Here is an 18,794-nt window from a genome sequence, read left to right on the forward strand (position 1 = left end):
GGAATTCATTACTAATTAAAGAAAACCTTAGGCAGAAGCGTTGTTCCACCGTCTGTCCACGCCAATCTGCCGGTGTACATAACAGTCCTGGTTTTACTGTTTCGGCGTCCGGCCACACGGGCCTCCAGAGTTTTTCAACCAGTTTTCAGCTGGAGACAGCCCGAGCTGCTGCAGCGCTTCCTTCCCGCGCGCCGTAGCCGAAACGGCTACGTGACGTGCACGGGTCTCCATTTAGAGAGGTCCTTCTGCGGAACAAGTCCCTGACCTCGAATATCCCTTCCAGCAGCCTGGAATAAAACCCCGGCTCCTCCCCGACTACTGCTCCTGCCCGCCCTGCCGCGGGCAGCTCAGCTCCCCGCCGGCCGAGCACCGGCCTCCCGCAGCACCGCGAGGACCACCACCGTTTCTGCAGAGCCAGAAAACTCCATAAGCCTCAAAACTCAAAGCTTGCACGCGGGTGAACCTGTAATTTAGCCCGAGGAAGCTGCAGTGGGACGGACTTGCTTGCAGCATAAGAAAACGGCAACAAAAAAGCCTCCTGGCAGACGCCCCCGGGCAACGGAGGCCAGTGAAGGCCGAGGAACTTCCCACCAGCTCCGTGGCTGTGGACAAGGGCCGACAGGCGCCGGCCCGGCGCTCGCGGGCGGCTGCTCGGGAGGGACCGTTCCCGACAAAGCCCCTCGTGCCGGCCACGGGATTCCTGCTCCGCTCAAACCTCCTCGAGGTTTCGGCTCCAAGCCCGCAGCTCCGGGCTCTCCCGCTCCTCAACAAGAGCGAAAAGCCCGGAGCGAGCGCAGCGGGTTAGCTCCCGCACAACCAGAGGCTGCTCCGGCAAGACGGATGGTTAAAGCCGTTCGTTCACAAGGTTTGCTTTCTCCACAGTGTCCCGTACACGCTTCCTTCCTTTCCAACAAAAGCCCGTGTCTCCCAACCTCCCTTTCCTGCCAAGCTATCGTATTCACCTTTACCATCTCTCTTTGGCATTTAAATATCATGAAGACTTCAAATTCAAAACGCGTACAGGAAATTACTTTGATATTGTAACCAGCTCCTGGGACAAGGCTGGAATTTCACATCCCCGCGGTTTTTCTGCGCGTTGGACAAAGACCGCTCCCCTCCATCAATCAGCGATGGCTTCCCGGACGCGCAGCCGCGGCTACCTGCCCGCACCCGTGCACGGCAGGAGCAGAAGCAGGGCTCGGAGCAGAACCACGTGCCGTTCCCTGCCCCTCCAGCCAGTCCCCGGAGATTTCTGGCAGGAGCCGGCGTGATGCAGCCCCGCTCCCTGCTTCCCCAAACGCAGGCGGCGTCACCAGGGATGCGCAGCCACGACGCACAGGCGGGACACGGCTGCTGCGTACCAACACCTGCAAGACCAGGCGGAGATTTGAGAATCGGCACCGAGAAGCCCGGCGCGGCGCGTGTGCGCCGGCCATGGCTGGGGAGCGGCGGCGAAGGAGCCTTTTTCCCCTCCTCGAGGACACGGACGCGGCGTGCAGCCCACCGGCTGCCGTCCCACGGGAGCGAAGGGGAGCATCGCCAGCGCACCCGCATTCAGACTAGCCCTGGCGACACGAGCCGCGGGCTCGGACCAGCGAGAAAGCCCCTCCGGTACAATCCTGCCAGCTCCACCCAGCAAGGCCTGGGACCAAGCTGGCCGCCTCGATCAGCGGCGGCAGGAGGGGTCCAGCCTCCGGCAGAGCTGCTCCCCGGGGGCTGTGGGCGTCCAAGAGCTGCCGGCTCCTCCCGACCTCCGGGCTGGCACATCGGCTTTTCTTACAACAAGGACCTGGGGGCTCTCGCACCCCGACGCTTCGTGCCTGGGATCGACAGCCGCCTCGCTGCCGCAGCGAGCGGCTGGCCAGGAGCCTGGGGCAGCGGCGGGGAGGCACGTGGGCTGATCCAGCCCCGCTCCACGGGTGGAGCGGTGGTCCCGGGGGTAGGTCAGCACGTCCCGGTTCGTGGCCCCAGCGCTGCTCGGAGCCCCGGCGCTTTTGGAGGAAGAGCAGTCGTTCCTGGCTCCTGCGTCTCCTTCCCTGGGAGGGAAGCAGTTGCTTCGAGTGTCCCGCAGTACTCCGCGTGTTTTGGTACGGGGCTGGCCGGGATCTGCCCGTGCCTCTTTTCCAGGAGCCGTTAAAGGGGGAAGAGCACGACGAGAACAGACAGTTCTGGCTGCACGAGCCCAGAGCCGCAAAGGCAGTACGAGTGCCCGCTCCCGGTGGGGGGATCTGCATGAAACCGTCCCGAACCTCAGCCGCCGCTGCGCGAAACACCCCGAGGGGACGGGGCAAGCGCCACGAGCTCGGGGAGTGACACCACCAGTGCCAGAATGGCCACGGGGCCACCCATGATCGGCCTTAACCAACCCGCTCCTCCAACACGTCGGGCTTGTTGGATTTTATTCTAACATGTGGTCTAAATAAAACACTAATCAGATAGCAGCCCTGCCATGCAGCGTAACAACCTGTTTCCACTCATTACATCTCCCCGCTGGAGAAGTCACCCTCTGCGTGAGCCGCAGCTTTCCGAGATAAAGACGGGGCCCACCGCGGTCGGGCGGAAGACGGGGGGCATTGCTCGGTGTGCCCGAGGCTGCTGTTCCAGTCGCTCGGCTCAGGATAAGGAAACGGCCTTTCTTCACCCTTGCGACTTGACAAATGAACTGTCAAGCGATGCTACAGCCCCTTCAGCTCGCTGCCGCTTTGTCCGCTCCCTGCTCTCTTTGTGGGGCTCCTCCAGGCTTTTTTTTTTTTCTTCCTCCTTCTTCCCTTCTAAGACTAATAATATCCTGTAAAAAACCCAAGTCTGGAAACGCACAAGAGGATAAAACTGAAAATCAGGGCAGAGCTTCTTCCCCGCAGGCCGACCCGAGACCCCGGGAACCTTTAGACGTGGAGGTGGCGGAGGGAGCTGGAGAAGCAGCTCCAGAGAAGGGCTCCCTGCCCTCCAGCCCCCGGTAAGCCTGGGGAGCACCGCCACTGGGTTTAACCCCAACGTCCCCATAATTTAAAGTGCTTCACAGCAACCGCAGGTGCCGCTCATCAGCCGGGCCCTTTGCTGCAGGACGAGGGTGCCCGCGGTTGCGGCGCCAGGGCTGCGCCACAGCAGAGAAGCCAGCAGGAGCAGGGCTGAAGGCCGACGGGCGCCGGTGCAGTCTCAGACGCTCAACGCTCCAAAGCACCCCCGAGGTAGCCCAGGGGCGGAGGAGAGAAGAGCAGCCCCCCCCGTGCTGCTCAGCACGGGCAGGCTCCTGCCGGCGCGCTGGACGGAGCCACGCAGGGCGCGGGCGACGGCTGGAGAACCAGCCCTTGGCACCAGCACAGCGCGACGCCCGCAAGAAGCTGGGGACCCGCATACGTCGACGGGACACGTTCGCCACCGTGCCACGCCGCGGGTTACAGCCTCGCGCTCCCGGGAGGGGACTCGCTGAAGCCCAGGGGTGGGGGAGTCCTGCAGCCCGGCCAACGCGGGCTCTGCCCGCACGGCGTCCTGCCTCCCCGAGCGAAGGCTCTGCTGGAAACGTCCAGGAGCTGACGACGCTCGGTAAGTCGGCCAGCGCTGCGCTCGCAGGCTCAGAGCGACGCGGACCGACAGCCCGCGCGGGGCGCGGAGCCGGCCGAGGGGCGCGGAGCCGGCCGAGGGGCGCGGCGGTCTCCCCTCCCTCTGCGGCCAGGGGAGAGCCCCAGGAGAGGCCTCGCAGAGGCCCTTCCAGCATCCTCACTTGCGAAAGAGGACAGATGCACGGGGCCGACGCCGGCGCTGCTCCGCGCCAGCAAACGCCCTTTGGTGTTTGAACCGGGCTGTTTGGCTCGAGCAGAGGATTATCCGGCGGCTGCGGTGATGCTCTCCTGCGTTCAGCAACTGTCCCTTTGGGATTTCAGGGGCTCTCTCAACAGAGAAATCAGTTTTAGACAACACGTGGCAGCCCCAGGGAGAGGCCAGGACCTGAACCCACCCTTTAAAAAGCTGCTGGCGGCACCCTGCCAGGCCGGGCAGCGCGGCGGCTGCCGGTGGCCCAGGTGTGCAGCGTATCACCCCGCTGCCCGCCCGGCGCGTCGCCACCCGATGCAGCTCTTTGAAGGCGTTCGCCGCAGCCAGGCGGGGGGCACGGCAGCTGGAGAGGGGCTGTTTGGGACCCGAGCCCTCCGGCTCCCCGGGACTCCTCCTCAGCGGTGAGGGACACCGCAGGCTGACCGCACTGAAGGAGGACAACTGGATGCCGTGGCTCGGCACCGCCAGCTCTCCACGGGGGAAGACGGCGTCGTGGCCCGGCTCCGTTCGCTTAACGGGCAGCAATTGGCGTGACCGAGACACGCTGCAGCCATCGACGCGGCGAAGCCAAAAAGCTCGCTCTTTCTAGCTTCCCCTCCTCATCCTTCACGGAAGCGGAGCCATCCTCCCTCCCCAGGAAACGCTCATCTGCCTCCGACGTGCCCAGCGAGCCCCGGGGGGCCCTGCCAAGACCCGCTCCCAAAAGCCAGCGGGGCTTTTTCAGGAGGCTGCGGCAGTAACCCAAGCTGGCAGGGCTCCGGCACCGGCTGCCCGAGCTCTGAAAAGCACATCTTTCGCTGCGGCTGCAGAGGCGGCTGATTTAATGCTTCCCAATTCAGAGACTGTGTTCTGCAGAAGAAAACACACCAAAAAAAAAACCCCAAAACCCCCAGAGCCCAAACCGCAGCAGAGGTCAGGCCGTCATACCTAAGGCGTTATGGCCCGGGTGTTATTACCCAGCCCTCCGCTTACAGACGCTGCACACGCCGCTGTGTTTGTACAAACAAAAATGAGTTCCACATGGCAGGCAGGCGCGTTCCCTCCGCGCCGGCTGCCCAGCGCCCCGGCTGCGCCGTACCTGCAGGGATGGAGGCTCCGGGGGGCCAGGCCGTGGCTGCTGCTCCTCCTCTCCCTGCTCTGCAGGTTCTTCGGTAGCTGAACACCCACGGTGCAGCTGACGCGCAGCAGGAGAGTCACAAACAACGGCGGGTAGAGTCCCAGCACTGCTGCCCCAGACTCCGGAGCAGACATGATCTCATACAAAGCACATGTGGCCTGGAGAGAGAGCGAGCGCGCGGGAGAAGAGGCTTAGGAGGGGATCTCCCACGCCGCGCTGGTATCTGTTAGTAAATAACCCAGCGCGGCGGCGAGAGGGGTTTTGCTCCTTCCTGCGACACCGAGTCTAACAGAGCACCGGCATCCACCCCCGGCGTCACCTCTCCGTGCCCCACACGCGGCTCCGACGGAGCTGCAGCTGCTGTGAAAGCGCTGCTCCGCGGGAAAGCCGGGTGTTCCCAGCTGGGGGAGGTTTGAAGTCTGTACCTGGGGAAGGAGAGCAGATCCAAGAGCTCGGGTTTTATGGGCAGGAAGACAACGCGCACACAGAGCCCTTCGCAGAGCCCTATTCCGGCCAATTTAAAAAGCCATAATTACACGGCACAATATAGAGGGGTGTTAAAAAAGGAGCGGGGAGGGGAGGAGGGCTCGCTTTCAGTGCGGCCCAGCCTGTACCATCTGCATTTGGTCCTTCAGAGAAGGAGGAAATTTTCACAGCTGCTTTACTGCTTAGAAAGCTGCCAAGCCGGGTTTATTTTTTCTGAAGGGATAAAATGCAAAGTGGTCTCCCTTGAGGATGGACACCTGAGAGGCTTTTTACGAGCCTGTGGATTAGCTCTAATAGGCATTACACAGCGATGCGTTATTTCCAGAGCCCGCGCCTGGCACAAACCCCCGAGCCAAGGAAATGAAAACAGCATTCCAGGTGTCGGCGTGGGGAACGGCCCCCTCCCCGGGGCTGGGGCGGCAGCGGGACACTTACGGCCAGGGGCAGCGGGGTCGCGATGCGTTCGGATCCGCTCCCGAGCAGGAAGCACTTGCTCTCCTTGTACGGGACATCCCGGTTCACCTTCTCCAGGAGCTGCTCCAGGATCTGCGAGGTCAGGGCGGGCTCGGTGGCCAGGGACCTCCACATGGTGCACGTGTGGCTAGAGGAGAGGAGGGAGGGGAGCGCTGCTTTGGCACCGGCTGCCATCGTTACCTCGCTCCCTCCTTTGAGGGGCGGCGCGCGTCGGCCCCTTGCCCGTGCCGGGGAACACCCGGGTCACGTCACCTGCCGCAAAACGCGGGCGAGGAGCGTGTCACCGCCGGACGCCACGGCGGCTAGCGCCTCGCTAGCAAAGCCAGCGCAGGGAGCAGGAGCCTGCACGGCAAGCCCCGGCGGGAGAGCTCCCGGGTGGCTCACGGGAGCTGCGTGCAGGGGAAGGCTGGACGGCAGCCTCCTCAACAGCAGAGGCTGTGCCGTGCGACCTCACCCAGCGGCTGCTCCCGGACAGCATCCAAAGCCACCCTGCAACCCCAAAACCCTGCAGCTCCCCCCGAGCAGCTGCCAGAGAGGTGCCGCCTTGCCCCGTGCAGCTTGCAAGCCTGCGTGCCGTGGCAGGGACGGAGCAGCAGCAATGGTCTGAGGAGGAGGATCGCGTCTGCTTGAGGCTCAGCCCAGGGCTGGCGCCGAGTCGTTCAGCGGCTTTGGGGAGGTGCCCTGCTCTGCAAAGCAGCACCGAGCACCCCGGCCACGCTCGGCTCTCTGGGGCCAGCTTCGCTAGTTCGCGCTGCCGGCGCCTCCGAGCGCAGCGAGCCCCCCGAAAGGCAGCTCCGGCAGCGAGCGGCCGTGCTGATCCTTGAGCGCGCAAAGGAAATTCCAGCAGGGTCTGATTACTGGGGTAAGGAGCCAAAAGATTATCTGCAGCTTAGGCGAAAGCTGCTCCCAAGCCCAGGCACCGCGAGAGCACGTGCAGGCGCCGGGCCACCGCGGCGGCGCCGGGCAGGACCTGTCAAAGGGCAGCACGCTGCCCAGCAGGCTGGACACCACCACGCTCTTGTGCTGGGAGGCCAAGATGTAAACCGTCTGCTGGGCCGCCTTCCGGATGTGCTCCTCGTCCACCTCCTCCAGCTTGCTGTGGATGATGCTCATGATGTCGGGCACCTGAGGGAAGAGGAGATGGTGGCATCCAGCTGAGGGACGGGTGCTTGGGGTCACCGTCAGACAGGCCCTGCGTGTCCCTTCCCCCCGATCGCAGCCCAGGCAGGTAACGGCGACTTGGGAAGACAACGCGGGTGCGCAGGCCAGCCCGCAGGGCCGTCTGTCTTCCCGGCTGAGGGGAGTCTCCCCGCTCGCCAGGCGCGTGCGGAACCGCAGACCTCCGCGGAAGATCAAGGATCCCCCCCCGCCACCAAGGAGACGGACGAGGCTGCAGGGTACAGCCAGGGCAAAGAGGACCCGGCAAGGACACCCTCCACCCGCGAGCCACGGCCTTCTGGCAAGGACCTCGCGCTAAGCCCCAGCCTCGACGCGGCCGCAGCGAGAGGAGCTCAGCAAGCGAGTTCCTAAGAGGAACTCAAGCTGAACGCAGGGAGACACCTCCGCGCTCGCCGCGAGCTGTAAAACACACGTTAAGACAAATAGGAAGTTCACGCGCAGACCAGGCCTGGCAGCAAATTCCCGAGATTAAGTGCAGAGCAGCCGCGCGCTCCGTCCCCAGCTGCGCTCGGGTCTGCGCCACGGACACCGGGGCTTAGCGTCAGTTCGGATTTCAGGATCTGGGCTGGACTGGATCTGACCAAAAGGTGAGTCATGTAAGCTGGAGCACCCCCACGGAGGATAGAGGCTAATAGGTAGCGAGCAGGACTTTAGCAGAAGCTCTAGTGCGAGAGCGAGCCCAAGGAGTAGCCAGAGACCTGGTGTTTCCAATTACTGCAAGAGAAAGGGGGAGCTTAGCCCTAAAGGTAGTGGATTAGACAAAAAAGCCTTCTGTGTCCAGCACCTCTAAGCCCTGCAAGCATTCAGACTGGCTTCCCAGCCAGGAACACTGGGCTCCCCCAGAGCTTGCAAAGGTTTCACAGGGAGCCTGAGCCCTTCTGGTAAAGTGAGCTTCTCTGAACTCCTCAACCCGAGCGAGAGCCAGACCGGAGCCGGCCTCGCCAGCAGCCACCGCCTCCTGCTACGCAGCAGCCTTCCCCGACCGCGAGGACGGAGGAGGGCAGCACGAGCGCCCGTGCCCACGGGCAACGAGGAAGGTCAGGAGCGACAGCCCCCGAAAACTTTGGGGCAAGTGTTCCCCTGGCCAGAAATGCAACGGCAAGAGCTGATACAGACAGGGGTTAAACGTCTCCCTTCTTCCATGAGGGCTGGACCCCTCCCTGTGCCGGGCATCGCTGTCCTGCCAAGGGCTTGTCCCTTGCTGGAGCATCCCTGCCCGTACCAGAGAAGCCCATCAGGCCCAGCAAACCAGCTGCCGGAGCTGCAAGCGGGAAGTTATCAGGCTACGCAGGTGGAAGAAAGGGAGGCAGCACGACCCGGCTGGAGCTGCCTCTCCAGGGCAGCATTTGGACCGGGGGCCGTGCCGAGGCCAAGCGGCAGCGGCTTACCTTCTCCTGCAAGACGCCTCCGCGCTCCCTGAGGAGGGAGTTGATCATGACGGTGGCTGCTCGGGAACAGTTCTTATCGGGATCCGCCAGCCCCTCGAACATGGCGAGCAGGAGGCTCATCAGCTGGTCCGGAGGGATGCGCTTCCCGATCACCTAGGGGAGGGCAAGCGGAGTGAAGGAATGGGTTTTTGTCACTCTCTGACGAGAGCGGTCCCTTCGACGACACCGGCAGAGCCTGGGGGAAGGGTCCCCTGCACAGCTTGCAGCTTCCCCCGCCGCAGGCAGCAGGACGCCGTTCCTCGGCTCGGTGCCCTGCAGGAGCGTCAGCCAGGAGCCCAAATGGGCGGCAACGGAGGGGAGCGAGGGCCAGACCACAGCCCCGAGGGAGGCAAGAGGCCACCTGCCCCACACTGTTGGCCAGCGTGGCCAGATAACCTGAGGCTCGCTTGGGATGGGTGGCACAACGTAGTCAAGCCATTAACTCCGCTCTGGCGACCACCCGACAGCTGGGAGGGTGCTCCCCCGGGTCCCATCGCTCTCTCCAGATCCGAGGATGGAATAAGCTGCTCAGTAGAGAAGTCAGTAGGGGGGAATGTCTGCTGGAGCGACGACACAGAATCACAAAATCACTAAGGTTGGGAAGGACCTTCAAGATCATCAAGTCCAACCATTAATCCAGCACAACCATGTCCCCTAAACCATGTCCTGAAGTGCCATGTCCACACGTTTTTTGAACACTTCCAGAGATGGCGACTCCACCACCTCCCTGGGCAGCCTGTGCCAATGCCTGACCACCCTCTCCATGAAGAAATTTTTCCTAATATCCAATCTAAACCTCCCGCAACTTGAGGCCATTTCCTCTCGTATTATCGTTGGTCACTTGGGAGATAAGACCAGTGCCCTCGTCGCCACAACCCCCTTTCAGGTAATTGTAGAGAGCGATGAGGTCTCCCCTCAGCCTCCTCTTCTCCAGACTAAACAACCCCAGATCCCTCAGCTGCTCCTCATCAGACTTGTGCTCCAGACCCCTCACCAGCTCCGCTGCCCTTCTCTGGACACGCTCCAGCACCTCAACGTCCTTCTTATAGTGAGGGGCCCAAAACTGAACACAGGATTCAAGCTGCGGCCTCACCAGTGCCGAGTACAGGGGCACGATCCCTGCCCTGCTCCTGCTGGCCACACTAGTGCTGATACAGGACGCTGTTGGCCGCCTTGGCCACCTGGGCACACTGCCGGCTCATGTTCAGCCGGCTGTCAACCAGCACCCCCAGGTCCCTTTCCACCAGGCTGCTCTCCAGCCACTCCTCCCCAAGCCTGTAGCGTTGCATGGGGTTGTTGTGACCCAAGTGCAGGACCCTGCATTTGGCCTTATTAAACCTCATCCAGTTGACCTCTGCCCATCGATCCAGCCTGTCCAGATCCCTCTGCAGAGCCTTCCTACCCCCCAGCAGATCAACACTCCCACCCAACGTGGTGTCATCTGCAAACTTACTGAGGGAGCACTCGATCCCCTCATCCAGATCATCAATAAAGATATTGAACAAGACCGGCCCCAGAACCGAGCCCTGGGGAACACCGCTTGTGACCGGCCGCCAGCCGGATTTAACGCCGTTCACCACAACTCTCTGGGCTTGGCCATCCACCCAGTTCCTCACCCAGCGAAGAGTAAACCTGTCTAAGCCACGAGCCGCCAGTTTCTCCAGGAGAATGCTGTGGGAGATGCTGTCAAAGGCTTTACTAAAGCCCAGGTAGACAACGTCCACAGCCTTTCCCTCATCCACTAGGCAGGTCACCTGGTCATAGAAGGAGATCAGGTTGGTCAAGCAGGACCTGCCTTTCATGAACCCATGCTGGCTGGGCCTGATCCCTTGGTTATCCTGCATGTGCCCCGTGAGCACTCTCAAGACCAACCACTCCATGATCTTCCCCAGTACGGAGGTCAGGCTGACAGGCCTGTAGTTCCCAGGATCCTCCTTCCAGCCTTTCTTGTAGATGGGCGTCACATTGGCAAGCCTCCAGTTGTCTGGGACCTCCCCTGTTAACCAGGACTGCTGATAAATGATGGAGAGTGGCTTGGCAAGCTCCTCCGCCAGCTCTCTCAGTACTCTCGGGTGGATCCCATCAGGCCCCATAGACTTGTGGGTGTCCAGGTGGTTTAGCATGTCCTTGACTGCTTCCTCCTGGATTATGGGTGGGTTATTGTACTCTCCATCCCCATGTTCCAGCTCAGGGGGCTGAACACCCTGCGGATACCTGGTCTGGCTATGAAAGACTGAGGCAAAGAAGGCATTAAGTACCTCAGCCTTGTCCTTGTCCTTGGAGACAATGTGAGGAATGGCAGCTTTTCCGGGACAAAAAGATCCTACCAGCTTCTCTACAGCTACAAGTCCTTCTGCAGCAATGCTTGCAGAGCCCTTGGCACAGAAAACAGCCATCAGGGAGGAGCTCAGCCCTGCAGCTTTCGCAAGAGCAGAGTGTCAACCCTCATCCCACCCCTCACCGCCACATCCCGGATGCTGTCCACATCATGTGAACCACTGCGGTTTGAGAGCCGCATTTGGACCCTTTCGGGGGTTTTGCACTGAACAGCTTTACCAATGCTGCTGCCGTATTGGGAGGCAGCCAGGAGCCCAGCGGCTGCAGCTCCAGAGCCAACCACACCACGCTCCACAGGAAAGCTCAGCCAGCGACGGGGCCTCGAGGGCTTCCTTCAGCCAGCAGCGGCCATCGAGGAGCACAAGGTACCAAAGTCTCCACACTGGAGCACGCCGGAGCCCAAGCAGGTCTCGTAGAGCTGAGCTAGACCACCTCCACCTCAGCTTTTAGAGGACACGGACAGCAACTGTTTGCATTATCTATAGCAAACTAAGTTTGCGACCCCAGCGCTGGGAGTGTCTGGTGGCTGAGGAGTTCAGGCCGCCCGTCAGACCCCTGAACGGAGGCACCGAGCCCTGCTGGTGTCCACTGCACCCCCAGAGGGTCTGCAGAGATGCCCTCGTTGGGGCCCTCAAGCCCAAAGAGGGGACCAGCAGCTTCCCACTGGGGGCAAGATGCTCTGCCCAGTGTCCCTGCCCAGGCTGGAGAGGGCTGCAGTGGCTTGTTTGCTGGTGCCAGACTGGGGCTCTCCCGCAGCCTCCAGACTGCGTGGCTGTTCAGAACAGACAAGGCATCAAGTCCTCTGCAGCTCCGGCTCCACAGCTCCACCACCCTGCAAAGACCGGGGCCGTGCTGGACTTGCCCTCCACCTTACCATGGCAATGTTGTTGCAGGTGTGGAAGAGAACGGTGAAGTCGGGCTCCTCGAGGCCCTTCTTCAGAGCTTTCAGCCCCTCCACCATCTCATCTCTGTGGTCCCGGGCAAAACCTGGAATCAGAGGGAGTATTCAGCGAACAGCGTTCCTCTATTTTACACCCAAAAGAGACCTCCACGTGCTGCAGAGAGCTGGGTTTTACTCGCAGGCTGGCCCAGCCTCCTTCCAGGGATGAGCCAAGAAGCCGAAGCTGCTGCCGAGGGCCAGGAAAGCTTGCCCCGCAAGGAGCCGCGCGGCCCCAGGGAGCGGGACCCAGCCACCGTCCTCTCCCGGCGCTGCGGCAGCGGCTGCGCTCTCCCCAGCGCCTCCGCTCAGGCATCTGAAGTGGAGGACTGACCTCTCCTGGAGAGGGGGAGAACGCCAGGCCCGGCTCAGCAACGCGCTCGGCTGCGCTCAAGCCTTGGGGAGAGCCTCCGAAAGCCAAAGGCTTCGGTGACGCTCTCCAGCGGCCCTGCTTCCGCGGCAAAGCGCCTTGGCGGGTCGCTCCGCCGGGATCGCGTATGCGGAGGGATGGGATGCGCACCCCTCCGCCCGGCCACGGAGCAGAGGGCTCCTGCTGCTGGCACCGACCGCCCGGGCGGCGAGACCACCCTCCACCGCCCGCACGCCCACCTTCGTAGCACAGCTGGATGTAGAGCAGGCAGTAGACGCAGTCGACGGCGTGCTGGCGAACGCTGGCCAGGGAGTCCGAGCAGCGCGGGGAGAAGAGCGCGATCAGCACGCCAAGGTTGTAGAAGGGGATGACGGTCTGTGGGGACGACAAATACAGGTGATACTCGCATGCAGAGCACGGGGCCACGAGTACAGTGTTCCCCTGCCGCCGCGAAGCCCACCTTCGCGCCCCCACGGAGGCGTACGCACGAGCCCCAGCGAGGCTGACAGCAGCAGGAAAAATGACGCCGGAGCACCGAGTTTACTTACGCTGACGTTCAGCTTGCTCAGGTAGAAGTCCAGCAAGGCAGCACTGACCTCCACCGCTCGCTGCCGCTCGTGTTCCTTGTTTGACTTGATCCAGGGGCCTAAATGCTACAGGGGAAAAGCATCAGAAAGGAGAACAGAGGCCAGGCTGCTTTGCCGCACGCGGCCAAGGCGTCCTTCAGCCCAGCGACCCGTGGCGCACGCGGGGGCTGCGGGAACTACGGCCCTGACCCAGCCAGCTCATCCTGGCTCCTCTTCAGGACCACGCTGGGTCTCTGCCTCCTGGTGAGGCTCCGTGTGCGTGTCCCCCGCTACCACGTGCTGGCCACCCTTCTCGGGCACCAGCAGGCATGCCCACAGGGGCAACCGCCTGCTTCCTCCTCGCTAGAGACCTCGCCCCAGCCAGGCAGCGTGAGCAGCACCGCAGAGCAGCCGTGCTGCGTGCCCAGCCTCCGCGGGAGGGGGGCGAGGGTCACGCTGGACCTCACGGTCCGGAGGCGGGCACCTCTGCTTCCCTGCTTCTCCCTGAAGAGCCCACCAAAACCAGGCTGCACCTACCGCAAACATGTCCTGCAGCCCGTGGGGCGTCAAGTTCCTCTGCAGGAGACTCTTCAGCACATCCTTAAGGGCACTGATGGTGTCACCATACAGCATCTAAGGAGGAAAGGTTGACCACAGGCTGCACCTCATCCCAGAGAGCCAGCCCAGGCACGCCAGGAAGGAAAGATCTCTCTCTCCACCTATTCTCAGCTTGGACGCTCCCAGGTGTGGGGTGCCAAGACGCAGCCACCTCCAGCTTAGCAGGAAAATGCAGCAGGGACTGAACCCAGTTTGCAAAATCCACCTTCACTGGAAGTGCCGGGCACGCGGTGGGAGTCAGCACAATGGCGGCCGTGATCCGTGCCGAGTGCCAGCAGCTAGCCAGAGCCGAGCACGCTAGCACAGATGCATCAGCACAGACTTTGCAGAAGGGGTTTTTGGTCCTTCTCCCACTTGGGGATAAATTCCAGCGAGCCCAGTCTGAATGAGCCCTTTGAAGATGTTTAGTTCCCTTCCAGAACTTATTTTGCGATAAACTCCAAAAAATAAAAAACTACAAAACTTCACAGATCGGAAGGGAAAGAGAAAAGGATTATTAACTTAAACTTTTAGGCCAGATGCCTGCAAACACTAGCCGGGGACAGTCAGAGCCCCAGGCTCCTGCTCCGCAGCTCGCCCCGAAGGAGCCGCAGCAGCGGCAGGCGATACGGTGGAGCACAGGGCTGCTCTGCAGCCACCCAGCAGCTGCAACAACTTCATTAGCAGCATGTTATTTTCATTCATTAAGCACTCAACCACAACTGAGAAGCAGCTGCAGCCTTTCAAAAGCTAGTTATGTAAAGGCCCCTTCTACCCTGCAGGGTTTCCAGGATCATTTGATTTTTCCCCTCGAGGGAGTTCACGCTCTTATTAGCAGCATTTGGACTTGCTGATAAGCTCATATTTTCTCACTTGCTATCAGCACACAGAAGGGCCAGGCTTCTTCAGGAGATAAGCGAGCAAAGGGAAACAGCGCAGCCCGCTTCCCCTGAGGTGCCCAGCTGAACTGAAAACAGGCCTTTCCCACGGCCGATCTGCTGCTGGGGCCACAGGACCCGCTGGCTCACGCGACTGTGAAAAGGCAACTGCACGCGGCCCCGAGACCAGCGTCCCGGAGCAGCTGCGACCGCGGTGCCGCAGAACAAAGCCCTGTCACCCCGCCGGGTCGCGAGCCAGCCGGTGGTAGCTGCGCCGCGGCTTTGTGCTGCCGGCGCGAGCTCGAGGCAGGCAGGCATCCGAGCAGCGCAGGCATCCGCCTGCCGGCGCTGGATACCGCACCTCCTTGTCCAAGGCATCGCCTCCGTTCTCATCTCGCTCCTTCGCCGGTTCCAGCGGTGGCAGGGCAAGCACACTAGCGAGGCAGGTATCAATCAGCTCTGTCCTGTCGGGGTCGCTGAGGTGCGGCTCCAGGATGCTGATCCCCGGTTAAGGAAGCAACACGGATGCATCGAGTGCTACGAGAGCACCTTTCACCTGGCTAAGCCGGGAACAAGGATTTTAAAATGCGTTCCTGCTGACTTGACTCCATACTAAGTGGCACCAGTTTAATTGGAAGCAGGCAGCGTTCCCAGTATCTGTGTCAGGAGCTGTGACACGCTGAGTATTTTTAGCTGGAGCTCAGGAGTCATCTTTGCGTAACTGAGAGCGCGGTGCCCTTGGCTCCGGTTTGTACAGAGAACATTTACTGCAGAGTCCAACGAGACCCGAGCGCGAGAGCGCTGGGGCAGGCTGGCAGCCAGGCCAACCAGACCGCCCAGCTCCACCGGGCCTAGCACAGCTCTATTAACCTGCCTGCCGAGGGAGAGCACCTCGGCTCTGCCGTCAGACCCGTGGGGCAAACCGGGACGCGGGGTCAGGCCCTGTGGGCGCAGCAGCTCCAGCCGGCGCTGCCCTGCAAGCGGCATTCCCGCAGGGACGAGCGCCGGGGAAGGATACACCAGGTAAGTGCAGGTGATCATCGCCCGCTGGCGAACCGGCGTCCGCATCGCCTCCAGCGGTTCTGCTTTTATGAACTCCTGGAAGGCAGAACACGGTGATGGTCACAGTCACATCCACTCTGGGCACGGGCCAAGCTTCAGGGCGACCGCTGCCTCGAAGGCCAGCCTCCCCAGGACGGCAAGCCAGGAGCCACGCTGCATTAGCCCGACACCCCAAATGCTGCGCGACCACCCCACACCTTGGGCAACGTGGCCGCGGAGATGCCGCAGCATCCCTCAAACGCAGGTCTGCTCTCACAGAAAGCCATCCTCCCACCGCTCAGCTCCCTGCTGGGCCCCGGCACGTGCCCTCCCCGGGCAGGCAGAGCCCGGGCTGCAGCTCCGCAGGTCCGTGGAGCTCAGCACCCTGCCCCGGCGGGCACGCGGGGACGGGGCTCAGCAGGGCAAACCCACACCCGCCCTTCCCACACAGCACCCAGACCACAGCTCCAGAGATGCAGCAGCTACGCCTGCGCTTAGCCCTCGGCCAGGTGCGCAGGAAAGCCGCCCCGGAGTCCGCTAGACCAGCCCCAAGCCAGGCCACCCTGCCGGGCCTGCTCTTACCACCATCTGGGCCACAAGCTCAGCTTTGCGGGTGAAGATGAAGTCCCCGCACTTCACGCCGTTGTAGATGGCTTGGCTGATCATGCAGATGCTCCGGATGAGGCACAGCTTCAGGGTCAGGTCCTGAGAGCAGAACCCAGGGTGAGAAGTGAAGACCAGGCTTACCACACAACTGTAACTTGTCATCCCACCCAGCACCGGTGTCCCTCCCAGAGAACCAGCGCTCAGGCTGAGCGCAACAGCTTGGCCTGTGCCGCTAGTAGCGTGTGGGCTCAGCTCTCTGCTCTTTACCCACGATACAGGCTCTCTGCTGACCGGGGCGCGCGCCCCGTCCCCAGTGTCACAGACTAGCTGGACACCAGCTGGCAGCGCACGGCACGAGGACACTCCCCGGGGTCTCCCTCCGCTCTTGAGCGTGCGGATGCTCAAGGCAACTCCAGAAGTCGCCAGGAGCTCTTCCTCCTGCAGAGCTCGGGGTCTAGGACAGTGACACGGGGTTGAGAGGAGGCACCCCAATTAAAAGCGCTCCCCTGGTCCCAGCCCTCGCCCCCTGCTCGCAGGCGAGCCCCTCAGGAGGGCAAGGAGCCAGGGGAGGGTTTGAGCAAGAAGGTCCCCAGCTCGGGGGCCAGAGATGCTCTGCAGAAGCTGTTAGTGCCAGTGGGAGCCCAGAAGGAAAAGGCATTAGTGGAGCCCGGAGAAGGAGTCCTTGGCCTAACAGATCAAATGCCGTTTTTCTTGTTTAGCCTTTAAAAAGAGACATATAAAAATACAGCCTCTCGTTGCCCCCAGGAAAATAATCTGGGTTTTAATATCTGCCCATTGAATGATTGTTCCAGGGGGGAAGCAGGAGAATTAGTTTAGTGGATTTTAGCCAAGCGCTGGGTTGCAGCTTAGTCTCTGGAGTCCCTGAGCTTCCCCAGCAAAGCACGTGCGCGGGGAGCCGGAGGGGCTGCCCGACCGCCCTCTCTGCGGGCAGGGGAGGCGAGCAGCACGCCGTACCCGCGCCCTGCATGGCTCCGGGGAGGGAACCCCGGCCCGCGCCTCCCAGGGCGGGCAGGGCTCGTCTCGCCGCAAGTGCAAACCCAAACGGGCTCGCTCCCTCCTGGGGACGGCTCTGCGAGCTCCAGCCACGCGGAGCTCGCAGGAAAGGCCCGGCCTCAGCAGAACGGGTGGAAGGCGACAGGCTCAGGTCTGCCCGCAGGCAGCGCGCTCGGCCGCAGGCACCCGTGGGAGGCCAGCGCAGCCTTCGGTCAGCTCAGCAGTTCACCACGGTGGTGCCCACCCGAGCCAAGCTTTCGCCTACGGCTCCTGTCCTGCCAGAAAGGCATTTTTCCCTTCCCCTCTGCTGTGAGTTTTGGCACTTTCAAGCAACGGTTCCAGCACGGAGGACCGGGCTGGGGAGCTCAGGGCGAGGAGCAGCAGCTCCTGCAGCTCTCCCGGTCCCCACGGGCAGAGGAGCACTGCTGTGGGCACAGCAGGGGCTGCTCTCGAGGGGAACCCAGAGCAAGAGGCAGACAGGGAGAGCAGGAAAGAGCAGAGAGTAGTTCAGATTTAATGCCTCACACTGTACCTTGGTTTCTACCTTTATTCCCAGAACCTGAACAAGTGAAAAAACAAAACACGTTAGCAGCACATGAGTGAGCAGACTCCGCAGTGAATGACCTTCTCCCAGGGGCTGCCCATGGGTGCCAGCAGGACCCTTCTGGCAGAGCACCCAGAACAGCCGGGCTGCTCCAGCTCGCCCGTGCGTGCTCTCGCTCCCCGGGGAGGACGGGGCATCCCAACGGCTTACCTTAGTGTTAAAGTACTGGAAGATATTCTTCAGGATGTCCGCTTCGATCCGGGACAGCACCAGCTCCTTAGGCGCATACACAGCTACGTAGCCGTAGCAGAGAATGAGAGTGCTCTTTATTTTCTCCACTTCGTTGTCACTACGGTCCTGTTACAGCAGATGAGAAAGTTAACGGGGGAACAGTGGGGAAGCCAGGGCCAGCTCTTCCCAGGTGTCACGGGGAGGTGGTTTCTGCAGGGTCTGCCCGACCAGCTGAAGCTGTCCCCTAGATGACAGGGCCCCTCAGTGGCTTTCAGACCTTCGCTTCCCATCCTTTTGGTGGTGGCAGTGACCTGCAGAGCCCTGATAGAGCATCGGGCGTCTGCGCGTGAGCTGCGCTAACAGCACGTCTCTGTCCGAGGCACGAGCCCCAGTCTGCCACCGAGCGTTACCTGTTGGAGCCCTGCGGGGCAGCACGTGAGCCTCAGCCTGGCTAAGTTAACCAGGTTAACTGCTGGTTAACTACCGTGCTAGAAATCAGCATCCACTGCCCATCACCTGCACCGTCCCAGCGAGCAGTTCATGGCCGAAACACCCCCCGTCTCCTGGGGCGCGCGCACGGCTGCAGGAGCCGCTCGGGGATCACTGTCAAGCACCAGCATGGGTGACGGCCAAACCACGCTCCACATCAGGCTGGGTTCGCCCAACGGACACAGAAGCCAAGTTACAGCTGACCCGAGCCCACCCAGCAAGCAGCTTCGCCGGGCCGCGGGGCCGCAGGAGCGTGCGGCTGAGAGCTGGGAGCTAACGCCAAGCAGCCTGATGCCAGGAGCAGCTCTCTGGAGAGGCGGAGGGTATCCCAGCCCCGGGCCAAACGCACCGAGGCAGGAAATTAACTCCTTTCCCAAGGACGCTCCAGCACACGCCGTATCTGAAGGTGCCTGCGTGAGCCTTCTGCTGCCGGCTGTGTCGCAGCGGGGGCCCTTTGGCTCTTACCTTGAAGATACTGAACAGTCCCACAGATTTCTTGAAGACATCAGACCTAACAAAATCTTCCAGCTTGGCCAGGGTTTCCTCCAGGTGATTTATTGCACATATCCCAAAGCAGGAAGCAAGTCCCTGGAGGAAGCAGTGAAAACACATTAGCAGAAAGCTATTAATTCACCAGCCCCAGCTGACACTTAAAAAGAGCCTGTTTATTGGTTTAATTCCCGGCACCTGAGCCGTGCCCAGCTGGGAGCAGCCTGGCAGCCAGCACGAC

The 18,794-nt window shown here is 61.9% G+C and overlaps 1 protein-coding gene across 1 annotated transcript in view; it reads right to left on the reverse strand.

The window, feature by feature from the left end:
* Window positions 1-18,794, reverse strand: part of MROH1 (maestro heat like repeat family member 1) — a gene marked incomplete at both ends in the record, with an annotated part of 45,768 nt that overhangs the window by 12,555 nt on the left and 14,419 nt on the right. Inside the window, 14 exons of the mRNA XM_082015046.1 lie at window positions 4,850-5,046; window positions 5,810-5,975; window positions 6,819-6,973; window positions 8,416-8,568; window positions 11,666-11,778; window positions 12,338-12,473; window positions 12,647-12,751; window positions 13,202-13,297; window positions 14,501-14,636; window positions 15,158-15,237; window positions 15,763-15,885; window positions 17,333-17,359; window positions 17,555-17,701; window positions 18,530-18,652. Coding sequence (XP_081871172.1) covers window positions 4,850-5,046; window positions 5,810-5,975; window positions 6,819-6,973; window positions 8,416-8,568; window positions 11,666-11,778; window positions 12,338-12,473; window positions 12,647-12,751; window positions 13,202-13,297; window positions 14,501-14,636; window positions 15,158-15,237; window positions 15,763-15,885; window positions 17,333-17,359; window positions 17,555-17,701; window positions 18,530-18,652 — 1,757 coding nt within the window. The remainder of the gene's footprint in view (window positions 1-4,849; window positions 5,047-5,809; window positions 5,976-6,818; window positions 6,974-8,415; window positions 8,569-11,665; window positions 11,779-12,337; window positions 12,474-12,646; window positions 12,752-13,201; window positions 13,298-14,500; window positions 14,637-15,157; window positions 15,238-15,762; window positions 15,886-17,332; window positions 17,360-17,554; window positions 17,702-18,529; window positions 18,653-18,794) is intronic.

This window comes from Phaethon aethereus (assembly GCF_964289735.1).
Source record: "Phaethon aethereus genome assembly, chromosome: 2".
In the NCBI taxonomy this organism is placed as follows: Eukaryota; Metazoa; Chordata; class Aves; order Phaethontiformes; family Phaethontidae; genus Phaethon; species Phaethon aethereus.